The sequence below is a fragment of the Aulonocara stuartgranti genome (assembly GCF_965226115.1).
Source record: "Aulonocara stuartgranti genome assembly, chromosome: 14".
NCBI classification, from domain to species: domain Eukaryota; kingdom Metazoa; phylum Chordata; class Actinopteri; order Cichliformes; family Cichlidae; genus Aulonocara; species Aulonocara stuartgranti.
In genome coordinates, this window is record NC_138950.1 from 36,681,752 (window position 1) to 36,704,776 (window position 23,025).

General features: G+C 39.5%; 1 protein-coding gene across 1 annotated transcript; it reads left to right on the forward strand.

Moving 5' to 3' along the window:
- Window positions 1-480: 480 nt before the first annotated feature.
- Window positions 481-22,746, forward strand: wsb1 (WD repeat and SOCS box containing 1). Its single transcript, XM_082502711.1, has 9 exons — window positions 481-888; window positions 2,179-2,347; window positions 8,545-8,828; window positions 14,177-14,308; window positions 15,528-15,628; window positions 17,559-17,731; window positions 19,702-19,815; window positions 20,517-20,624; window positions 20,832-22,746. The coding sequence occupies exons 1-9, from the start codon at window positions 849-851 to the stop codon at window positions 20,992-20,994; spliced, it is 1,284 nt and encodes a 427-aa protein (XP_082358837.1). The 5' UTR covers window positions 481-848; the 3' UTR covers window positions 20,995-22,746.
- Window positions 22,747-23,025: the final 279 nt, after the last annotated feature.

A 23,025-nucleotide genomic window follows, 5' to 3' on the forward strand; every position in this document is an offset into this window, starting at 1 on the left:
CTTGCTCAGTTACTCAGTTCTAAAATTGGTAAACACCATGATGACACTCTGTGGTCACATATATCTTCAATTACAGTTTCTGACTGAAGTTTATTCCTATTAAAAGGCAGTATTTCCTTCCCACTGCCACCAAGCACTTGCTAATAGGGGATAATCGATAATCGGGACAATTTTCTCTGTATTGTTGTAAGATATTTTTCTTGAGGCAACTGTTGTTGGGAATTGGTGCTAAATAAATAAAATGAATTGAAAACAATATTGTAATTTTTAAAGATATACTGGTAAACTGAGTAGCTGTCTGTGAGTGGCGTCAATTGTGACATAAACATGAAAAAAGTGTTCCATCAGATGGTTACGGATGCGCCATTTTGTTAGTTGCCGACAACGTCAAATGACTGGATGCGCAGGACACGTCAGACAAAAAGGGGGGGGGGGTGTAGGGGGGGGCTAAATTGCCATGGCAACTGTGCTGACGTAGAATGAAACCCCTCCCACGGTGTTATTCAGCCTTTGTACCGTTCAGTTGGCAGCCATTGTATTTTTACGGATCGTAAGAAATCTAAAGCGTAGCGAGTCATATAGTTTTTAACGCGACGTGTTAAAACACTACCAATATAATTATAGATTCAAAGATAACGTCTACTGCCGAAGTACTCAAGTAAAAAGACGCGCCAAACGAAGATTGTATTTTCCACCCCAGACGTGAAGCTTGGCGGAGGGATTTAACCGAATTTAGCATACGTTTTTAACGAAAAATTCGCTGTATAAATCCGCACCCAGATTTCTGTCAAACATCTTTGTTTCATAGTGCGTGTCCGACTTTTTCTTAGGTCTGTGCCCTTATTTAGATGGCAAGCTTCCCAGACTCTGTGAACGAAAATGATTTAGGTAAGTAAAACATTTTACATGTATTGTTTTTGTGAATGCAGGTGAGAACGCTGAACGATGTCCTGGTATTTTAGTCTTAGTGCTTTTTATCTAATGCCAAACTGTAAAACTTTCTTTGTTTCCACCAGACTATGTGGACTTTCAAAACATTGTTACTAAATAAGATGTCGAATTAGTGGCTACTTAGCTTAAACCGGTAAAGCAAAGTTTAATTAAGTTAAGAGATGTCGTTTATTTGTCAGTGTTTCTTGGGTTTATATACGTATGTATCCCTGCTGTTATATTAGCTCAGTGCGGTTTGTTATTTTGATGCATATCCACGATAAAAACCATTTTATACGTTAGTGCAGCGTTTCCCTGTTGCTGGTTTGCTGATACAAACAGTGGCCGAGAGCCATTCTTCCTACAACAGCGAGAACCATAGCCGCCCAGGGATGTACGTGCGTGCTTGCACGCCAACGTTGCATGGCTAATAAACCGAGCTCGTAGCTTTAGCATGTTAACTGTATTACTTTTATTTATTGCTTATTTATTAGCTATAACCGTAGTTAGGTACTAAACGTCTTATTTAATCCTAAAATCAGAATTGATAAACGTCAGCCCCATGTAGGCCTTTAGTGGTTTACTTAATGCACGTACCTTCACACATTCTTGCACACAAAAAGACAACCTTCATAACTGTATAGACGTTGTCGGAGTTATATTTATCTACTCACTCATGTAAACAATGCAGTATTTGTTTTATTGTTGCTGTTATTTTACTTGTTGCAAAAATGTGTTGACATTAACTTATATATTGGTCTTACCAAGTAACCCCGATATATATACACACCTGAACACAAAGCACAACGATTCCATTTTGTGCGCTATGTGAAGAATGCAGTTATGAAACTGCCAGTATGTTGTGTATCCGGAATTTAAGACGTAAGTTAACCAAAGGTTACTTTGCCACGTAGACTTTGATATCCTGTAGAAATGGACTTGAAAAAAGTAAATTTCCAAACGTAAAAAGTTAATAGTGGATCTGCAGAGGTTAATTGTAGACAGTTCATATATCAGCGTATAGCCCATTATAGCTGAGAGAATATAACTATGTCTCCCCCCCCCTCCCCCGTTGTACAATGGTATGGTTTGCACATTAGCCAATCAGGTATCTGCACCAGTGAACAAACTGTGTCTGTGCCAGATAAAGAAGTTAGTTTCAAGTGCATTATTTGAGCTGAAAAATGACGCACATTCAGTTTGTTACAGAATGTAGCTGAAAAAAAGTTATGTTATTGCTTTTTCCAGGTAAGGCAAAGTTCATTGGCGAACTCCTGGTGCCTGTTGCTCCCTTTGACCAGAAGTCTGGGCGTGAAGCTTGGACAGTGGCCTTTGCACCCAATGGTTCCTACTTTGCTTGGTCTCAGGGGCATCGCATTGTCAGGCTTATCCCTTGGACAAAATGCCTGAACAGCTTGTAAGTTTCTTTTGGTTTGTTTCCCTTCATGTCTTTTTCTCTTTATTTTCTTAAAGCACCAAGCACTTTTTATATCACTATCATAACTACCTTGGTAGTATGTTTGCCTGTTTTTTATAGTAATAGAGTACATGTTTTCTGTGTTGTTGTTTTGCTTCTTAGATAAACCCCCAACTAATTATAAAAATCTTCAAATTTATGGAAAAAAAAATGAGACACTGAGGCTTTTAGGATAATTAATTTAATTATTTTTTGATTGGATTACAATTAAATTTTTGTGCTATCTCATACAACAGAGCATTTACCATTGCTGGGGCTGCTTTTGGGGGGCGCATGATTTAATTTTGACATTCATACAGAAGCAGCAGGAATGAGAATCGGCACCTCCAAGTCTGAGGCCATGGTCCTCAGCCAGAAAAGAGTGGGTCAGGGATAAGTTGCTGCCCCAAGTGGAGGAGTTCAAGTATCTCATGGTCTTATTCGAGAGGGGAGGGATAGATCAACAGACAGATTGCGGCTTCGGCTACGTGATGCGGACGCTGTACTGTCCGTTGTACATTGCGTATACAAGGAGGGGCTCACAGTTACAGCTGCTCCTCCTCCATGTTGAAAACTGCTTTTAGGTAACAAATGGCTGGTGTTGTGGAAATGTGCAAATTCTTGAGATTAACAGCCAGCTGAATTTGGTCATTAGTATTACATTGGTGCATGAGCTGCTGTTCTGTGTTGCAGGATGGAGAGCAGAATGAGTTTTACATGATTACATACACGTAAAACTCTGCATGCTTTCTAGCTGTTTAATTGTCTTCTGAATCAGTCTCTGCCAACCTCAAGCTAAAAGATCAGATGCATTTGTCAGTGCCAAGAACACGTGGTTTGAATTACCAGCTCACTCTCTGCTTAATGGTGTGTTTTTCCGCTTACCAGGGTCTTGTGACTCTGAGCCACATGTTGAAGTTATCTTTAGAAAGAAGTGCCTGTTGTTCCTGGCCATCAGGGCTGTGGCTGGTTGGGCCCCAGTGACATTAAAGGAAAAGAAGGACAGCAGCCTCTGTGTGACAATGGTGTGATAACACTTGATTTTCTATCTGGAAGTGATTGTAAGTAGGCAGTCACCCAGAGGTTGAGGGTGCTGCACACTGAATTACTGTGCAACTACTTGCAATTTCAATTGAGAGGTAATTGTACAGGTTGCTTGATGAGAGGCAACCCGTTGCCAGCTAATCTTAGTTGGATTTGTACAGACTGCAGACAATCTTGGACAGATTGGCAAATGTTTGCAAATAATTGCTGGCAAATGTATACATGAAGACAGATTGCAGTGCATTGGCATTTAGAGTTGGTCTGTACCATCAAATAATAAAATGCGCAAATGTGGCAGGCATTTTACTTCAAACATAATTACATTTTAAAGCAGAGAAGAACAACTTGCTTTGTGTTAGATACATATAAGTTAGTTACTGCTAGAATTGTTTATTTATTAAGAATGATGTTGAAATGTTGTCAGAGCGAGTGTGACACTATTGGCAGTAGTGGATGGCTCAAAACTGCAAGCATGGTGCCAAAACTTTGGCTCTGTTATGTAATTTTTTTCATGCAGTCTTTAGAGCCAAGCCCCACATAGTCCTGCTCTACAGCAATATTGGTGTTTTATTAAAACAGCTGAGCTGAACTAAACTTAATGGCGCTTCAGAGGCAGTGAAGAGGAGACTTCAAATGCAAGATGCATACAATAATGTATCATGTTTTCCTTTTTACAGAGCAGATTCCAGTGTTTCAGGCTTTTAGTCACATTTCTGCAGAGATGGTACACAGTGAAAACTGTCTTTTGGTAAAATTCATATTTCTTTCTGTCTTCAGTAGGTTGAATTACATACCACATGCATGGGTGGAAATTAGCTCCTGCCACTGGCCAAATGGGGGTAAATTTATGGATGGGCTTGTAAATTGGAAGAATGCACAAGCCTTCGTGGTGGGTTTAAATTTGAACAGAAAAAACTATGTTCAGTTTACACTCCTGACCTGTCGTGGGCAGCGTGGGTTGCTGCTAGTCTGCTCTAAATGCCTTTATTAGAAGAAAGAGCAAAACTCAATGTGGTGTTGCATTTTTGTGGCAGATGCAAAATTTTCTCCAGGAACATTTTCCATTTCCACCCTTGACCACATGGCTTTCAAAATGCAGTTATTAATGGGACTGTTAATTTTGGGTACTTGTTAATTAAATTAATCAGTGTAATATTTCCAGTCTCATGCTTTTGCTCTTCAGACACTCAAACAGTCAAACAGAACAATAAAAAAAAACAAAAAAAATAAAACAGAAATAAGTCCTGCATCCACTTGGTGCTATTTTACCAGATATACCACTTTAATATGAAATTATGCAGTAACAAAAAAATTCTTTATTTAATGAGAGAATCAATATTATAAATATTATATTAACAAAATAGATTCCTAAGAAGTCTTTAATGACATTCTATTTTCTGCTTTCCAACAGAGTGTTGTGTGCAGTTTGTGCATACAGGCAAAGAGGAATTTTGTTCCACATCACATTTTGAATTGGAGTTAATAAATTTGTGACATGTTTTACAGAATTGTGGAGTTTAAATTAATAGTAATACATTTTATTTGTAAATGCTTTTCAAGATACCTCACAAGTTCTATTACTCTGCTATTAATGATGCAGTGAAAGACAGGTTAGGGTCTCAAAATGGAATTCCAAAAATTCTATCTAGTTTTGGAAATGACAAGGATGCAGTAGTGTGACTGCATTGGTTACATGTAGGATCTCTTTGAACTTTTGATAACATGTCATTAGATCAATGAAGACTATGTACAAGTTTAAACTGTTTTACAGAACATCTAAGTCACCCTGAAGAAATGCATAACCTCATGATTTTTGATTTTTTGCCAAATTGAGTCGGTTTGCTATTTGTTTTGAAAATATTTGAAACCACTCAGCTGATGTGTATTGAGTAAAGTATAGATTGTACTTGTAATCTATAGATTCTGGAACATGCGCTTCAACTGGTCTGGTAGCTCTGATCTTTACACAAACTTTATTTTTGTTGGGTTTTATCATATAGGGTGTGACCATGTAGGATCCTCGACACGTGGCGAGTAACTTTGAGCTAAAAGAAGTGTGTAATACAAGAGCTTTCTCCGGTTGAAAATTGTCTGAGACTAGCCTCTCTATTCTACAGGCGCTGCTGATGTTCTTGAGCCTAGAGCACATTTTCTCAGATAACCTACCCAGTGTGTATTGGTTTGCTCTCAAGTCCAGAATGTACTGAATTTCATTCTTAGCAGGGTTTGGCCCTTCCTCACAGCTTTCTTTATTTAGGTCCAACACCCCATGTGGCTTCCTGCTGAGCAGAAATTCAAAGAGAGACAATCCCATGTAGTCCTAGGGAACTCTGGCAGTGTAAACAACATAGGGTCCAGCCAGTGGTTCCAATTGCATTCATCCTCTTATATGATCTTACGAATCATGGATTTCAAAGGCTTATTCAGCTGCTCCACCAACCCGTCTGTCTGAAGGTGGTAGACACCGGTCTGAACAGATTTAATGGCCAGTAATTCGTACACCTCTTTAGGTGTCCTAGACATAAACAATGTGCCCTGGTCAGTTGGTATCTCTTTCGGCATCCCAACTCAAGAGATGACCTGAAACTGTGCATGTACTACACTCTTTGCAAGACAAGTGTGCTGTGGCACTGCAAAGGTGCTTTTGGAACGGCCAGCTGGTTCACCAGCTCCACCTTCATTGGAGCTAATTGCTGGAGCTGGCAGGGTCTCCCATGAAAGCCCTGCCATTTCCTCCTCCCCCCAGAGTCCATGTCGAACGATCTCATGTCACCGCTGAGCTCAGCACAGACCTGTGTCCCTACCAGCTGAGAACACACCCCTACACACTGCCCTATTAGCATACTGAAACCATGCCAGTTCATTCTCATATTCAATAGGTGCATGCTGCCCGTATCATTTAGCCTCTAAGTTTTGCCCATATATAAAATTTCCACTGGTACCATAGGATATTTATGAACCATAGCCTGTTGTATAACCCTTTGGCACCTTGCCAGTATGCAGTAAGTCTCTCTTGGGTCGGGGGAGGGAGTCGGAGGGTTGAACTCTGTGTCAAATACTGAGCTTCAGTAAAGATTCAAGTTGCAGTTATTTATGTCCTATCACCTTAAATCTTCACTCAAAGACAAGTATCTTTGACAGTGTATATATAGATGTATCATATATAAGAGACAAATATTGTTCTTTCAGTATGTTGGCATTATTACATTTTGCTCAATGCTTACATATATGTGGAAAAAGCAAATGTACGAGCTGTGATAACTGTTTCTGATGAAATGAAGAGTAGACTGATATATTAAATATTTGTTTATTGGGTGAGAAAATCAGACCATGTCATAACTGCTGTAAGTCATAGAGAACAGATATCAGAGCCTTAAACAGGCTGACTTCTGCTAAATGGGTCAAACTGGGCAGAAAGTCTACAAACACATAACATCCTTATAGAATATGATGTAACACTATAGATCAACTTACCTCAGAATATAATAATAATAATAATAATAATAATAGATTGGATTTATATAGTGCTTTTCAAGGCACCCAAAGCGCTTTACAATGCCACTATTCATTCACTCTCGTATTCACACACTGGTGGAATGCGAGGAGTGAAGGAGGATTTAGTGTTTGTGTTATTACGAGTGCTAAACAAGAAGAGTTCAGCGGACACATGTGTGACTGCTGTGATTGAAGCATCTTTCTTTCAGCTTAACGAGTGAACCGTCAGGTCGTTCAAACACACGTTAAAGTCCGTTTGGCTCAACACCACCGAACAGAGGCAGCAATATAACATAGCTAACATTAACAGTGCAGTGAATCCTGCTTGTGCTGTGATATTCAGGACTGCAAAACTGTTGTGTTTGTGGATGTATGACTGACTTTAATTATCCATAAAATCATCACATTCTCTATAAGATTAAGGTCGACTATTGAACGGCGTATATTTTAAAGTAAAGGCTTTAAAACCAAGTTAGTACAAACATCACTAATGTCACATAACTTTGCCGACATGTGGCCAACAGTAATGTTTTGTTCTTCGTTATTAAACATTTGCACATAAATAAGTGACATAATATTCAGTACTTACTTTTAAAAGTTTACTCTTTGGGCGCCCCTCTTCCGCCGTTTTTTTCCAGCAAAATTATCCACACACACTGCCGCGCTATGCATTCTGGGATATGTTGGGCCACGAAGTCTACACCGCCACATCCTCAAAATTCAGGGAAATAAAGGACTCATTTGAGGCTGCATTTCGAGCAGCCTTTGAATTGGGGCAGCCTTCGTCGCGTCGCTGTGACGTAATCGGCCTTAAAATGCGGCCTTTGAGGCTGCAGACCCTGAATTGGGATACAGCCTAGGTTAGTTGGAGAAAGTGGCTGTTGCTCTGCTTCCACCAGCCGCCGTGGCAACGGATGTAGCAGCCCCAGCGACTCACATTTGCCGGGCCACTAGATGGCCCCTGCCAGGGCTACCGCTGTGTCCAATCTGGTGGGCCAGTGGCAGCAGACACACTGGGTGGTGCCTACCGGAAGCTCCACCACCAACTACTCCAGGACAACCAGCTCCATCAGTTGAGCCAAGCCAAGGAAATTCAGGCCTCCTTTTTTACCCTGTGTAAATTTTTGGGATGGTTTTACACCGAGATAAACAAACTGGACTGGTCCCTGCTTATAGATGAACTATACAAAAAGGGAGTGTGTCACCTGTTTTTGTTAAGGAAACTAAGATCTCTTGACATCTGCAGTAGATTGCTGCAGTCAATCTTTCCTTTAAAAACTGGGCCTCATGTATACCCAAGAGCAATTGCCTCCATCCCGCCATCAAATCATGACTGCTACACATGTGATACGTCACACTGTGCTCATGGACACATGGTCACTACTGACTGTTGTATGGATTTAAATAAAACATCATAGCAAGGAATTTGCATCAATGGTTTCTCATAATCAAGTTATTAGAGTTAGTCTGAATCACTGCAGCTGTACTGGAAACATCTACCAAAGTTAGGCTACATGTTTTAGACTTGTATTAGCTTTTTACCTTTCCTTTCTTTGACCATGTTCCATAATTGACATCCTTCTTTCTCCACTCTTTTTTTTTTTTTTTTTTTGCTGTAGTTCAGTGGACCATGGAGAAGAGGATACCAATGCCTTGAGCCCTCGGCATTTGTCTCGTCAGAGCAGCAATGGTGGTCAAGTAGTCCCAGCAGCAGGCCAGCCACCAGAACACACCATAGATTGTGGTGATATTGTCTGGGGATTGGCCTTTGGTTCCTCAGTACCAGAAAAGCACAGCCGCTGTGTCAACATTGAGTGGCATCGCTTCAAGTTTGGACAGGATCAGTTGCTCCTGGCAACAGGCCTCAACAATGGTCGCATCAAGATTTGGGATGTTTACACTGGTGAGAACACATCATCATTAATTAGAAGTAGCTCTCTTCAGCTTCACCAGTTGATAATCATGTTAGATACTTGAATCTATGAAATATAAACCCAACTCTGCAAATGTTGAACATTTTATTTTCCATAGGAAATATATCAAAGGTGTAAACTGAGAGACCGTGCCATTTGAAGAAAACAAAATGTTGTCATTTTGAATTTAATGGCAGCAACACATTAAAAAAAGTCAGGTCATGGTTACAACTGTACAAGTCCCTTCTTTTGACAGCTCATAAACATCTGGAAACTGAGGCGACCAGTTGGTGGACTTTTGGGAGAGGATTGTTGTCTCATTTTTGTCTAATACAGGATTCTCTCCACTCAATATTCCTGCATCTTTGACTTATTTTTTTTATTTCTTGATATGCATGATTAGTTTTTAGATAGCCAAAGATCTGGACTCCAGGCAGGCCAGTTCAGCACTTGGTCTCTTCTCCTTACAAACCCATGCTGTTTTAATAGCTTTAACATATCGTCCAATGCTATGAATTCATATTATGAAAGGGAAATCAAGAAAACAGCTGCTTCAGCCACAGTCAAGCCTAGTACACCAGTCAATGAAGATAAACCTGCAGTGCAAATAGTACAGACTGAAAGCAACATATCTGCAATGATCCTGCCAGGAACGGAAATTGAAAGTGAGCCACAAGCTCAAACGGTCATCACAATGCAATTTCACAATGTGGATCCTCCATCGCCCAGGTCAATTCCTACAGCGGCAGAAGGACGGTCGGAGGACATTGGTACCATTTTACAAAGACAAAATGAAATAACTGCAACCCTTGTTCAGCATCAGCGTGCATCGTCATTACCATCCAGGAAAATACCTGTATTCGATGGTGATTCTCTTCAGTACATCTCTTTCATTAATGCGTTTGAACAAGGAGTGGAAGAAAAGGCCAATAAGAGGGACTGCTTGTATTATTTGGAGCAGTTTACAACAGGACAGCCGAGAGAGCTGGTACGCAGTTGTCAACATATGGCTGCAGGACAAGGCTATATACAAGCAAAGCAACTGCTCAAAGAACACTTCGGAAATGAATATAAAATTGCAACTGCTTACATTGACAAGGCGTTATCTTGGCCTGCAATTAAAAATGAAGATGTGAAATCATTGCAAGCATATTCTCTTTTCTTACGTGGGAGTTGTAATGTCATGGAAACATTGCAACATATGCAGGAACTGGACATGCCAGTGAACATGAAAATCATTTTGTGCAAGTTGCCATATAAAATGAGAGAGAAATGGAGAGCGTTCGCATATGATATATTGGAAACCTCTAAACACAGAGCTCGGTTTGAAGATTTGGTTGCATTTATTGAAAAGCAGGTGAAAATTCTTTCAGATCCTTTGTTTGGGGACATTCAGAATGTAACGTCAACAAGCCCTGTCTCAAAGGTTGACAACAGACTGAAGTCACAACCAATCAAACAAATTAAAGGGAACAGCTTTGCTGCTACAGCCACACCCATGAACATGAATAAAACCTACAGCACGGAAAGGCTGATTACTACAACAAGCCATGACTTTACAGTAAAGCCATCTTGTGTCTGCTGTACTCAACGACACACACTGGAGGAGTGTCAACAGTTTCAGCGGAAGAAGCACAGAGACAAAATGCTTTTTCTAAAGGAGAAAGGGCTGTGTTTTGGTTGCTTAGGTGCTGGGCACACAAGCAAGGACTGTGCTAAGCGTTTGATATGTAGAACGTGTGGTAAAGGTCATCCCACTGTCCTCCATATTGATAACGATGGTGTAAGTCCTGAATGCTATGGAGAGCCCTCCTCTTCAAAGAATGTAAAAACTTGTGGTCATACAGGGGCCGGAAGAGAAAGCGGTTTGCTTTCCATTCTGCCAGTTCAAATAAAGTCTGTTAAAGGTAGTCATGTCATACAGACATGCTTTTTTAGATCCTGGCAGTTCAGCTAGCTTCTGTTCAGAACACCTCATGCAAAAGCTAAATCTTGTGGGCAAAAGAACTCACTTCCTGTTACAAACAATGGGTCAAGAAAAGGTCGTCTCTGCCCACTCACTTACTGGTCTTGAAGTTTCTGGTTTAGGCAGCAATGCCTTCTATGAACTTCCAGAAATCTTAACACAGGAAAGGATGCCTGTCACCACGGATAACTTTGTAAAGGAGGAAGATCTGATCAGGTGGCCATATCTGTCAAAGGTTAAAATTCCCCACATAACGGCTAATGTGGACCTGTTGATTGGATGCAACACTCCCAAGTTATTGGAACCATGGGAGGTCATTCATAGCCAGGGGAATGGCCCATATGCTATAAGAACAGCATTGGGTTGGGTCATAAATGGGCCCATGGAAGATGGTAAAAGCAACTTGGACAGCGAGCACCCACCAACAGTTGTAAATAGGATATCTGTTTGTAAGCTGGAGGAGATGTTGAAAAGTCAATATAACTATGACTTTAATGAAAGGGTTACAGAGGAAAAGGGTTTGTCAAGGGAGGACCTTAAGTTCATGAAGATCATGGAAAAATCTGCAACAATGGAAGATGGACACTACTGTTTGAAGTTACCTTTTAAAAAGGATAACATAAAGATGCCAAACAATTTCTCCATAGTTAAACAAAGATTGCAAAGTCTACAACGAAAACTTCTCAAGAATGAACAGTTGCATAAAGAATATAAAAACTTTATGGACGAGATGATAAGTAATGGATATGCAGAGCAAATACCTTCACAGCAGCTGTCTTGCGAAAATGGAAAGAAGTGGTACATTCCTCATCACGCAGTTTACCATCCCAGAAAACGATCCATAAGAATTGTATTTGACTGTGGGGCATCATTCCAGGGGACATCATTAAACAAGCAGCTCTTACAAGGTCCTAATCTCACAAGCACATTGCTTGGGGTTTTGCTTAGATTTCGACAGGATCCAGTCGCATTTATGGGTGACATAAAGGCAATGTTTTATCAAGTTAAAGTTGCCAAAGAGGACAGAGACTTTCTGCGTTTTTTATGGTGGCCAGATGGAGATCTGAGCAAGGACATAATTGAGTTTCGCATGACTGTTCATCTGTTCGGTGCAGTATCTTCCCCGAGCTGCGCCAGTTTCGCTTTGAGAAAAACGGCTGAGGACAATAAAACTGAATTCCTAGACAAGGTATGTGAAACGCTGAAAGAGAACTTCTATGTGGACGACTGTTTAAAGAGTGTGGCCTCCACCTCAGATGCTGTCGATTTGGTCAAGGATCTTTCAGCACTCTGTCAAAGGGGAGGATTTACACTGACCAAGTGGGTCAGTAACAATCGCACCCTGTTGCAAAGTATCTCTGAGGAGCAAAGGGCTAAAGACTTGAAAGAATTAAATCTTGACAGAGACAAACTTCCGGTAGAAAGAGCTCTGGGCTTGCAGTGGTGCGTGGAAACTGATACATTCAACTTCAAAATGGATATCCCTCAAAAATCCTGTACTAGGCGTGGAATGTTATCAATATAAAGTTCCATTTACGATCCATTGGGGTGTCTTGCACCAGTCCTGCTGCCTGCCAAAGGAATGCAGCAGGAGCTTTGCAAAAGGAAACTGGGATGGGATGAACCAATACCCCAAACCATGTTGCAAAAGTGGAAAAGTTGGCTCAGTGATTTGCAAATGCTTTCCCATTTCAAGGTTAAAAGTGTGTTACTTATGTTTATTTATGTGAATGTATAGGTCTAAAGTAGACTGTATTAGTGGCTCCTTATTTTCTTTGTGATTAGAATTGCCATGTCTGATAGCCATTTCAATTAGGGGCCGGGGTGTAGGAGCCATTCTTGGGTTAATACCTTATGTGGTCACTAGAGGTCACCTTTTTCTGTTTTGATTATGTAATGTAAAGGTATTTAAGGTAGACGCACGTAATCGGCGTCAGGTGTGTCATTAAGAAGGCAAACAGTTTGTGAACGTTGCGCTGTTATGCTAAGTCGATACAGAATAAAGACCAAAAAGGACAAGATACATACTGCTGGATTTATTGGACTGTGAACTTAATTCATGCATACCAGTGACATCGCGTCACCCCCGTTAACGACCACCTCAGTGGCTTCAAGCGTAGGCTTAGCCTCTACAGTTACCTTGATGAAGTATACTATGCCTTTCCTGGAAAAGATGTTTTCTAGATGGAAGCGTATATCTGTATATCTGTAATATACTTGCATATCTATACTATTGCTAATATATATTGTAATATATCTATATCACTAAAGCACTTCTGGATGGATGCAAACTGCATTTCGTTGCCCTGTACCTGTGCATGTGCAATGACAATAAAGTTGAATTCTATTCTATTCTATTCTATATTGGGACCTGATGAATGTACAAACAAAGAATTACCAGATTTTTTTTTTTTTTTTTTTTTTTTTTTTACCTGATTTTTGTTTCTGAGAAAAATGAACCCGAAATGTGATGTCCACATATGTGGACGCCAGGTCCTAGGAGGCTAATGGTTGTTCCAGATGAGCAAGTTGCCAATTCCATAGGCACTAGTGTGCCCCCATACCGTCAGAAAACCGATCTCTGATAACCAGCCAGATGGTCCCTGGGGCACACAATGTTGCCAATTAAGCTAATTAATTTGTTTAATGTTTCTCTAGCTGTTTCCTTGTAGTACCACTAATTTTCCTGTCCCTTGTGATAACCCCATCCCAGTTTCATCAATGCTGCAATTAAAATTTCTCTGTATTATTATAGGATTTTTACCTTAGAGTTTAAAATGCCGTGAAACAACAGTCCTTTAGAGACTTTTTAAAAATATATATTTTCTTTTTGGTATTTGGTTTGTAGATTGGGAAGATATACAAATATGTGACCAATTTAAAGCTGGAGATGGAGCTACAGTTCTATAGTTCGGCTTTGCAGTGAACGAACAAAATTTCTAAAAGTATTTAATGTGTGGCTTCTGTGGAATTATAGATGTCGGATTTTGTTCTTAATTTTAAAAAAAAAAATTGAAAAAAAGAAAAAAAAATGTCTCTTTGGAGGCACCGTGAGAAATCAGCAGTCTCTCCATCCCACCCAACCCCTAGGGCTAAATGCTCCAAAAGAAAGTCTAGTTGAGGGTTGTTCCTCAAGTTAACACCTTATGTCCTTGATTATGCCTGTCTTTCAGGTACCATTGTTATCTGCAACATAAGTGTATTTTTTCTTAATTTTCAGTTGGCAATTAAAATCAGTTTTTCGTTCATTTTTAACCTTGTGGTTTTCGTCCCTGAAACAAACAAAGCTGGAGCTTTAGAACTGAAATTGTGTTGTTGCCTGTGAAGACTGACATTTCTTTTAATCTACTTTCTTTGGTTTGCTTTCTGTAGGAAAACTGTTGCTGAATCTGATGGATCATACAGATGTAGTACGAGACTTAACTTTTGCTCCTGATGGCAGTCTGATGCTGGTGTCAGCATCCAGAGATAAGACCCTTCGTGTATGGGATCTCAAAGATGATGGTAAGTGGATGAGCTGTTTTTGACTTTAAAAACCAACCTTATTCTTTGCTTTTCGTTCCAGTGCAAAGAAGTAATAGCCTCATTTCTTAACTGAGACCATGCTGTTCACAGTTGAAATATAAGGCCCCTGGTCTTTAAAACCAGAAAAGCAAACAGTGTTTACAGTTACACTGAGTTCACAATGAAGAAGTGAAGTGATAAGTCCCTATTATTATTATTATTATTATTATTATTATTATTATTATTATTATTATTATTATTATTATTATTAACGTTGAGAAAATGCAACCTGACAAACACAAGAGTCTTAGTTCCATTTATTACCCAGATGCTGCTTCAAGCTTAATTTATGTCAAATAATGCGTCTGTTTGCATTCATCATACTGCTGTTTAGATAGTTAGCAGAGCAGACATCCTGACACACAAAGTCCTGCAGTTTTCCAAAATCCTAGCTGCACATGACTGGATACATATGACCTCTGTGTCTGGTTATTGGTTGACAAGTGGGCCAGAATAAGAAAGGAAAGCGATAACAGAGTTCACTAGGAATGGAAGAATTGCAAAAAGCAAAACTAGCTGCAGTAAGCACTTTCCATTGTTTTTAACACTCTGTTTCACATCAGCAATTTGTATGTTGTAACTTCGCTCTCCTCTGCAGCTTGCTGGCAGACCAACAATAGCACAAGCAAGCGTGACCCATAGACCAGTTGTACCACAAACTTTGTAAACTGCCTCTATCTGACAATGGAGCTCTTTGAAGGCCCAACCCCAGAACGCTACCCATGCTGAACCATGAATTTCACTTAAAACACTAACCACATGCTGCCCTGAGAGTATTTGCAGATCATGGGAACCTTAGATGCAACACCAGAACCCTGAATCCTTCCATACATTGTGTCAGTTAAAAATGTTAATGCAACTAAGTAATATCGCAAAATAAAAGAGCAGTGTTGTGAAAAGACCAATTGCTTACTTTTTAGTAGATGAGTAGCAGCAATTTTAGCAAATATGCAGCTAACACTTAACTCTTAACACGGCAGTGGTTCAAAAATATATTGACCAGTTATTTCTAATCACGATCTTCACGGGAAACTAAATATCCTGGTTAAATATTGATTAAATAAAACAATATAAACATGATCAAAATATAAGACTGGCATATAGGTTGTGACAGAAATGTTGCACTCAGAGTAATGAGCCCGGTCATTTTCTCTTGTAGGTAATATGGTGAAGGTTTTGAGGGGCCATCAGAACTGGGTGTACTGCAGCTCCTTCTCCCCTGACTCTTCCATTCTGTGCTCGGTTGGTGCAGGAAAGTCGGTGCGTAAACAAGTTCCTTTGTACTCATTTTTATGAGTGTCCTAGCTAATCTTTGTGCAGTTGCTTGTGATCAGTTATGCTCAATCAAACCTCAATTAGACCCCATAACCTCTTTGTCTACCTTTAATATAAACTGTGCTCGGTGTCAACAGTCAAGTGCTTGGATCTAGATTCTGTTTGGCTTTTGTATGCTGTGAAAAAGGGATTTTGTTCTGAAGTATGCATGAAGTATGAAGAAGACAATTGTTTTTATGAATGTTATATAGCTGAAGTTAATCTTTTAGTATGGACATGGAAGTGGGAGAGGCAAAACAAAAAAACCTCTTTAATACTGGGGAATGTTTAACTTAAACATAAATTGCCCCAAAAATACTTTTTTCATTTTAAAAAATTCGAAATCATTGTAAATCATTTACAAGTCAAACATGTTGCTGAATAGCAATTCCATGGACTGGCCAGCTTTGGCTAACCTTATGCATAGTATCACAAACCTAGATTACTCTTAACGTGGTGATAGTTTTGTTAGGTTTTATGTCCCTACAGTGTGTGTCTTGCTCTCCTTGTCACAGGTGGTGGTAAAACTCAGTGTGTGATTGGTTTTGAAAGGAGCGCTGCGCTGACATTTTGAGCAGCTGGTAAACCACGGACGCACAGTGCGCAATGCCCAAAGGCCTGGCCAGGGGCAGCCTGGCATCCTGACCTGCAAGGTCATTCTGTACGTAGGTGCTGCTCCGTGTCTGTCTACTTCTGCTGTCGCGGTTGCTCTATTTACTTTATTAATTGTAGTTTTAAAACTGTCATGTAAATGGTGGCCCTATGCTCCACCCCCCACCCAAACACACATGCACTGCCATCGCTAAACAAATAAAAGGGAGCAGCAATACTTTATGCTCTTTCTTTTTTTCTTTTTTTTTTACCTCAACCTTTCTGCCATCATTTCAGGAATTCAGCTGTGAAAAATGTTGTTTCTTTTAACTGAAAAATGACGACAAAAAAAGAAAAGAACCCATACAGAAAGATTAAACAGTAGTATTAGATTGCAAGCTGTATTTTTTATAGACCATTAAATAAGGTTTTAACGACCAGCATCATTTATAGTTTCCTATAATTAGTCAGTGGCAGGCCCTAAAAGTTTCATACTCGTACAGTCCTGTGATAAATGCCACAAATCAAAGACATTATTAATAAACATTCTGACCATGGCTGACATTAAAAGAAAAAGGCTTATGCAGATTGTCACTTTTTGTGTGTGTGTGTGTGTGTGTGCCTGTATGTTCGTGTCTGTTTGTGTGTGCGGGCACGCGCGAATCGCATGTGCGTGCATATGTGTACTCTGCCAGAGGTATCGATCCTTTGGCCATAAATATTCTTTTCTCTTGCAGTCTCTCTTCGTAGGCTTCTGCCGGAGATGCGAGCCTATTGTAAACACAGTGAACTAAATCTCTGAAAGGGGAAACCAGTGGAGTAACTTTATGTTACCTTAAGTTACTACTTGTTTTATTTTCTCTTTTTTGTGTAGACTTTTTTTTTATTAAAATAGTGTACATTTAGCTCATTTACTGATGTAATGAAAGATGTATGAATGTAAATTCTAATGTAGAAGCTTTACAGTTATATAAATGTTTGTTATTTTTATTGTCATTGTAGGAAAGTGTTCTTATTGGCATAGTGTTGGTGATGTGTAGCACACTGCACGTTAGCAAGGCTCTGCTATTTATTTTTTCTGCCTGGTTTAAGGTTACAAAGCATTATAGTGACACTGAGCATAATTTGAGCATAACTATTTTTCTGATTTAATTCCTTTTAATTTAATTAATTTAATTTCTAGTTGATTTTTGTGCATCTAGTGATAATTAGTGTAAGATAACACATCTATAGTCATACAGTCTAAATCATTCCATGGGCTATAACGTGTCATTCTTTATTGCAGGTGTTCCTATGGAACATGGATAAGTTCACGCTGATCCGAAAGTTGGAGGGACATCACCATGATGTGGTGTCTTGTGAGTTTTCGCCAGATGGAGCATTGTTAGCTACCGCCTCTTATGACACCCGAGTGATTGTCTGGGACCACCATAAGGCCACAATCCTCCTGGAACTGGGGTAAGAAGAAATCCAAACAACACAGATATTCAATATTATGTTAGTACACATTTGTTTGGTAGACAAAATGTTGCTCGTTTGAGCGGCAGCCCTAAGTAAACTAAAATAAATCTCCTTTAAAGAAAGTGTTCCAAAAGTCCCCCATTGGCTTTGCCTAACTCGTTTCCTTGACGTTGAGGTTTAATTGAGGTCAAGGAAATGTGAGATAAGGACTTGGGGAAAAGAGAAGAGGAGTGCGCTGAGAATCCGAACGGCTTTACACTAGTCTCCTTAAGAATGTAATGCCGAGTGTTCGCTGTGTTGAATCTACTGAGACATGATTATTCACCACTAGGTTTTATGCAAGTTATTTAAATGACAACTGCACTTTTAAAGCAAAAGGAAGTTTTAGGGACATATTTACTAACATCTGCTGCAGCCCAAAGCTGCCTTTTGACTGGGTTTACTAAAGAGGCGCAGTTTGAGTTTTGTGGGGGAGATGTGATCGGCACATGTATGTTAGGACTTTCTGTGGATGACTGAGTTGTGATCCCAGTGCCAATACTTTGGTTCTGTCCTAAAACTCTTCATTCAGTCCTCACGCTGAGTATTGACAAGTGAGCCCCACTTATTGCTCCTCAATAATGCTGCTTTTTTAAAGCAGAAGCAGAAATTAATTAAACTGAGCTGTCTTTTTCTCAGCAGTGCACAAACAGCAAGCAACTTCTCTTTCCTGACTCTGTAGCGAATAAAAGTGAAATGTTTGTGAAAACACAGCTATCAATGAATATGTGTAAATGTGTTATATTAATGCCTGAATGTTGCTATGTGCTATGAAAATGTGATCTGTACATTTGCACATGTAGCACAATAACTTGTGATCTGACATATTTCAGGTGGAATAGTTATAATAATGCCGTTTCCTCTGGATAAATCCTGCACCCCACCTAGATTTCAATTCTCAGAACCCTTTGCACAGTGCCAAGGGATTTCTATCAGTTATCCATTATATCAAAAGCATATTTATTCTCCTGTAGCCTTTTCTCATTTAGCTGAATTGGCTCACTGGGAACAGGCTGCATTTTTGTAAATAAATTCTAGTGCTTTGTTAGATCACCCTGTGATTGCGGGATCACAATAACTTCTTGATCTTTAATTCTTTTATTTTGTGCAAACATGATTTATGCTTTCTCAAGAAACCTAGCATGTTTAGAAATGATATGTTGAAAAGTCCTTGCTTGCTGAAAAGGGAATTGGGAAAATTTGGAGAATTTTGACAAACTTTAAATTTCATAAGAGGACTAATAATTTCGTCTTCATCTGTAGTACAGCAAGAAAAAATTATTTTGGTAGTCGACTGATCTGCCTTGATTTAGTCGGTGATTAATTCAACAACTCTCATCTCCGCTTCCTGTGGGCAAACCTGTCCTGCTTCAGTCTGCCCAACTGAATGTCACTCTGTTGTCTCGTCCCACAGCAAATTACAATAATGACCTAGGAAACGTATGAATCTCAAAAATGCATTTATTTTTGACATGCTCTGGAGTGAGCAGCAGAGGCCTGCATAAGGAAATCTTTGATTTTTTTTATTTTATTTATTTATTTATTTAGTTATTTTTTAAATTATATACACTGCACTATATGTAGTACTGGGTTGATTGTCTGTTATATGTAGCACCATGGTCTTGAAGGAATGCTGTCTCGCTTCACTGTTTACTGCACCACTGCACATGGTTGAAATGAAAATTTCAAAAAGAAGCCACCTACTGCATGTCAGTCACTGATTTCTTTCCCCAGCTTCCTATCTTCTGTCCACTGTTCAAACACAATGAAACCCATAAATATGCTTTATAAAAAGCTATAACGATGTGATGTACAATGAAAATTTTTAAATTATGACTTTTTTCATTCCAAACGGCGAGTTTTAAAATTTGAATCCAAAAAGCTCTATTACTGATGCTCTATGAACTTCTGCTTTTGTCTTCTCCCAGCCACCTCTTCCCCCCTCCTTCACCCATTTTTGCAGGAGGAGCAAATGACCGCTGGGTTCGCTCTGTGAGCTTCTGCCCTGATGGCCGACACATTGCCAGTGTTACAGATGACAGGTAATATTAATATAATTTAATGTATGTGTGTATGTTTTTATTTATTCTTAAAATCTGTTTGTTTTGTTTTTCACTGTTTTTGTCTGGTGAATGATTTAAAGACAAAGAAGGTGAGAAACAAGAGAATGATCTTTTTTTATGCATCAGCAAGACCAGTTTCAGCAGCATATAAGCAAGTGGTCTATTTACAATACTTTAGAACACAAAACTAGAGTGAGCCATGACAAACCCACATGTGTTTGTCTTTGGGCCTCTCGAGAGTATGTTTGTACAGTCAACTGGAGCATAGCAGAAAAGCTTGTCTGGTGCAGTTTGTGCTCTCTCTTCAACACTCATGTCTTCTTGGAAGTTTCAGAAGCAGAGCTACTGTTGGTCTCTTTGGCTTGTCCTGGGTTACATGACTGTAACAAGGTGGCTATCAATTACTCTGACTGCTAACTGTCCAAGCACTGAATTGCTGGGAAAGTGTTGAGAGGAAGCTTCACAACGTTCCCACATTATTATTCAGAGTGTTGGAGAAAAATGGGAAGATTGAAAGGTTTAAGACAAATGTGTTAACCAGTCAGAAGTACAGGAAACCATTTGGCTTGGTCACTGGTCAGATATTGGTCTGGTGGTAGCAAAATTTTTGCAGTTTAGGTTGTGACAATTTTATTTATTTATTTATTTATTTTTTTATTTTTTTGTTTCTCTCTACATAGGCTGGTTCGCTTCTGGAGCATTGAGGAAAGGGCTCCTCTGGCGATTGCCTCTGTCTCTAATGGCCTCTGCTGTGCCTTCTCTGCTCAAGGAAGTGTCCTTGCTGCTGGGTAAGATGCCACAACATGTTGACGATGCTCTGTTAACACACACACACACACATTTGAAGTTAAACTACACCTGGGCACATCCTGACTTTCGATAAGGAAGCCTCATCATTTTTTCCCTCAGCTTCCTTGCACCACCTTACTACATTTAGAGCTCTCTGAAATATTAGCTCAGTTTTCTGTTTTTTCTCCTTTTGATTTATGTTTTAGGACTCGTGATGGTAGCGTGCACTTCTGGGAGTGTCCACGTAGCATTGCCAGTCTGCAGCACATGTGCAGAATGGCTCTCCGTCGAGTGATGAGCACCCAGCAGGTGGAGGCGCTGGCCATTCCTGCACTCCTCTGTGACTACCTAACCTACAAAGTCATTTAATCCTTGGCATTGGCTGATCTGACTGCATTTGTATTGGCAACATACTGAAAAACCATTGAAACACTTTTTTTCTGAACAGCTTTTCATAAAACTCTGAACAATCTAAGAAGATCGGGACAGGAAGAAGAAAAGTTTGTTTTTCTGAAAGCCCAGGGCCATGTCTTCGCCAGAGCCCATCACTACCTTATCTTGTACATATTTATTTTTGTAAGTGCTTTTGTAAATGAGTGTACAGGGCCCAGCACATCACCCATTCCTGTTAGGTCAATACTGCCAGGTCTCCTCCTCTGTATCAGTGTGGTTATCAGTAATTTTCAGCTGCTCTTCCATCTGCCTCCAGCTGTCCACCTGCATTATTATTAAGCTCTGCATTAGTTCCACAGACCTGGAATAGGTATTGCATTTAACACAGGCTTTGCAGTGGGGCTTGCTTTTAATGTTAGGTTTTCTTTTCTGCTTTGGTGCGGGAACTAAAGGGAAAAGGTATGGGATGCAGGGTCTTGAGGCCCATTATTTACATCTTATCAATACTAAGGAAATAATGATGCAGACATGGTCTCTTTGGAGGTTTTTCAAATTTTTCTGAAACAGTATTTACACTACCATGGTATACTCGCTCACTGAAAAACTTGTAGCAGCTTTTATTTCTGATGAAAGGACAGCATTTGTCAGTAAAAGATGCTAGCTATCAAGCTAGAGCCTGATGAATAGGGTATCCACCATCTTGGTAGTCATCCCTTGGCAAGAAATTGAATGACTCTTAATATTTCTGTCCAAGTCAAGAGATGCCGTTTGGGTAAACTGCAAATATTCTGCTAATTTTTCCTCAAACTTGCAGGTGTAACGTACTCACACCCACCCTAGTATGTTTACAGTATGGTTAATTTTTTCAGTGCCCTGCCTGAGGGTGTTACAGAGACCAGTGTTAGATAAAGCACCTCTGCTTCTTAACTATTTGTATTTGAACATACAGAATCTGACAGAACCTTGTGTGTAAACACATGATTCTGTCTTTTGTCCATAAACATATCAAAATTGTGACCTTTATTTTCTCCTTTTTATATCTACTTCTTGTGTTGAAGATTTGTATTTTATTAATTTGTTCTTGTTCTCCTTAAAACAGCTGCACATCTTTGTGTGTGTGTGTGTGTGGTTTTTTTTTTTTTTTTTTTTGTGTGTGTGTGTGTGTGGCTCAAATGTAGACTGTTTGTGCTTATGGACTCTGTTTATAGAAACTACAGTAAGCAGTCTTTGCAACCTGGAATAATCCAAAGTAATTAAAATCAATCAACTGCCATTCTGGGCCATGTGGTTGTCAGACCTTCATACTCACTGAACTTGGACAGATGCTGAGTTTTTAGAAACTTCTTGATCATCTTATTGTTTTTAGTTTGTCTGTGAGAAGAGATGGGAGCTCCAGGTGTTTTGTAGGAGGGTGGATGGAGCAGGTGTCAATCATTTGTGGCAATAAGTTCTCTGACAGTGCTAATGCCAAAGTTGTGTCCTTTCATTAGTGTGGAAATGGTAGAGGTTGTTATCATTTCTGATAGTGTTAATTGTGTGAGTGGGATTTAGAATCGTTATGGGTTGGCATTACATGATGTTCATATAGCTGTTACCATTGTGATTAGAGAAATACATTCCTGCCTCAGATGGAGTATAAAGTGGTAAATATTTCCAAAATACATGAATGTATTAATTTCCTGCGATCTTTTTTTAAAATTTTCAATAAAGGTGTTTTTTGACACTTTGTACTGGTGGTTATTATTTCAAGAATCCATCCATCTGCAGCTTTCTATACTTTCATGATTTTATGAATCTGAATCTTTCATGAGTCTGCCAGCATAAGCAAAGGATACAATAGTGCCACAGTCAAAATCACCACTGCCATCGAGGATTATTTCATCTTTAATGTCAGAAATGGCATTTACTTGTATGGTAATTTGATTTTTGTCCTTCTCTTCTTATTAGCTTTATCAGGTTTGCAAGGGCTTCTGTAGTTTATCACCACACTGCCCTGCAGCCCAATCA

Bases quoted from the DNA above. Each gene is read 5' to 3' on its own strand.
- wsb1 (XM_082502711.1), top strand. From the start codon at position 849: ATGGCAAGCTTCCCAGACTCTGTGAACGAAAATGATTTAG. The intron at 889-2,178 runs GTAAGTAAAACA...TGCTTTTTCCAG, and splicing joins TGTGAACGAAAATGATTTAG to GTAAGGCAAAGTTCATTGGC. The intron at 8,829-14,176 runs GTGAGAACACAT...TGCTTTCTGTAG, and splicing joins GATTTGGGATGTTTACACTG to GAAAACTGTTGCTGAATCTG.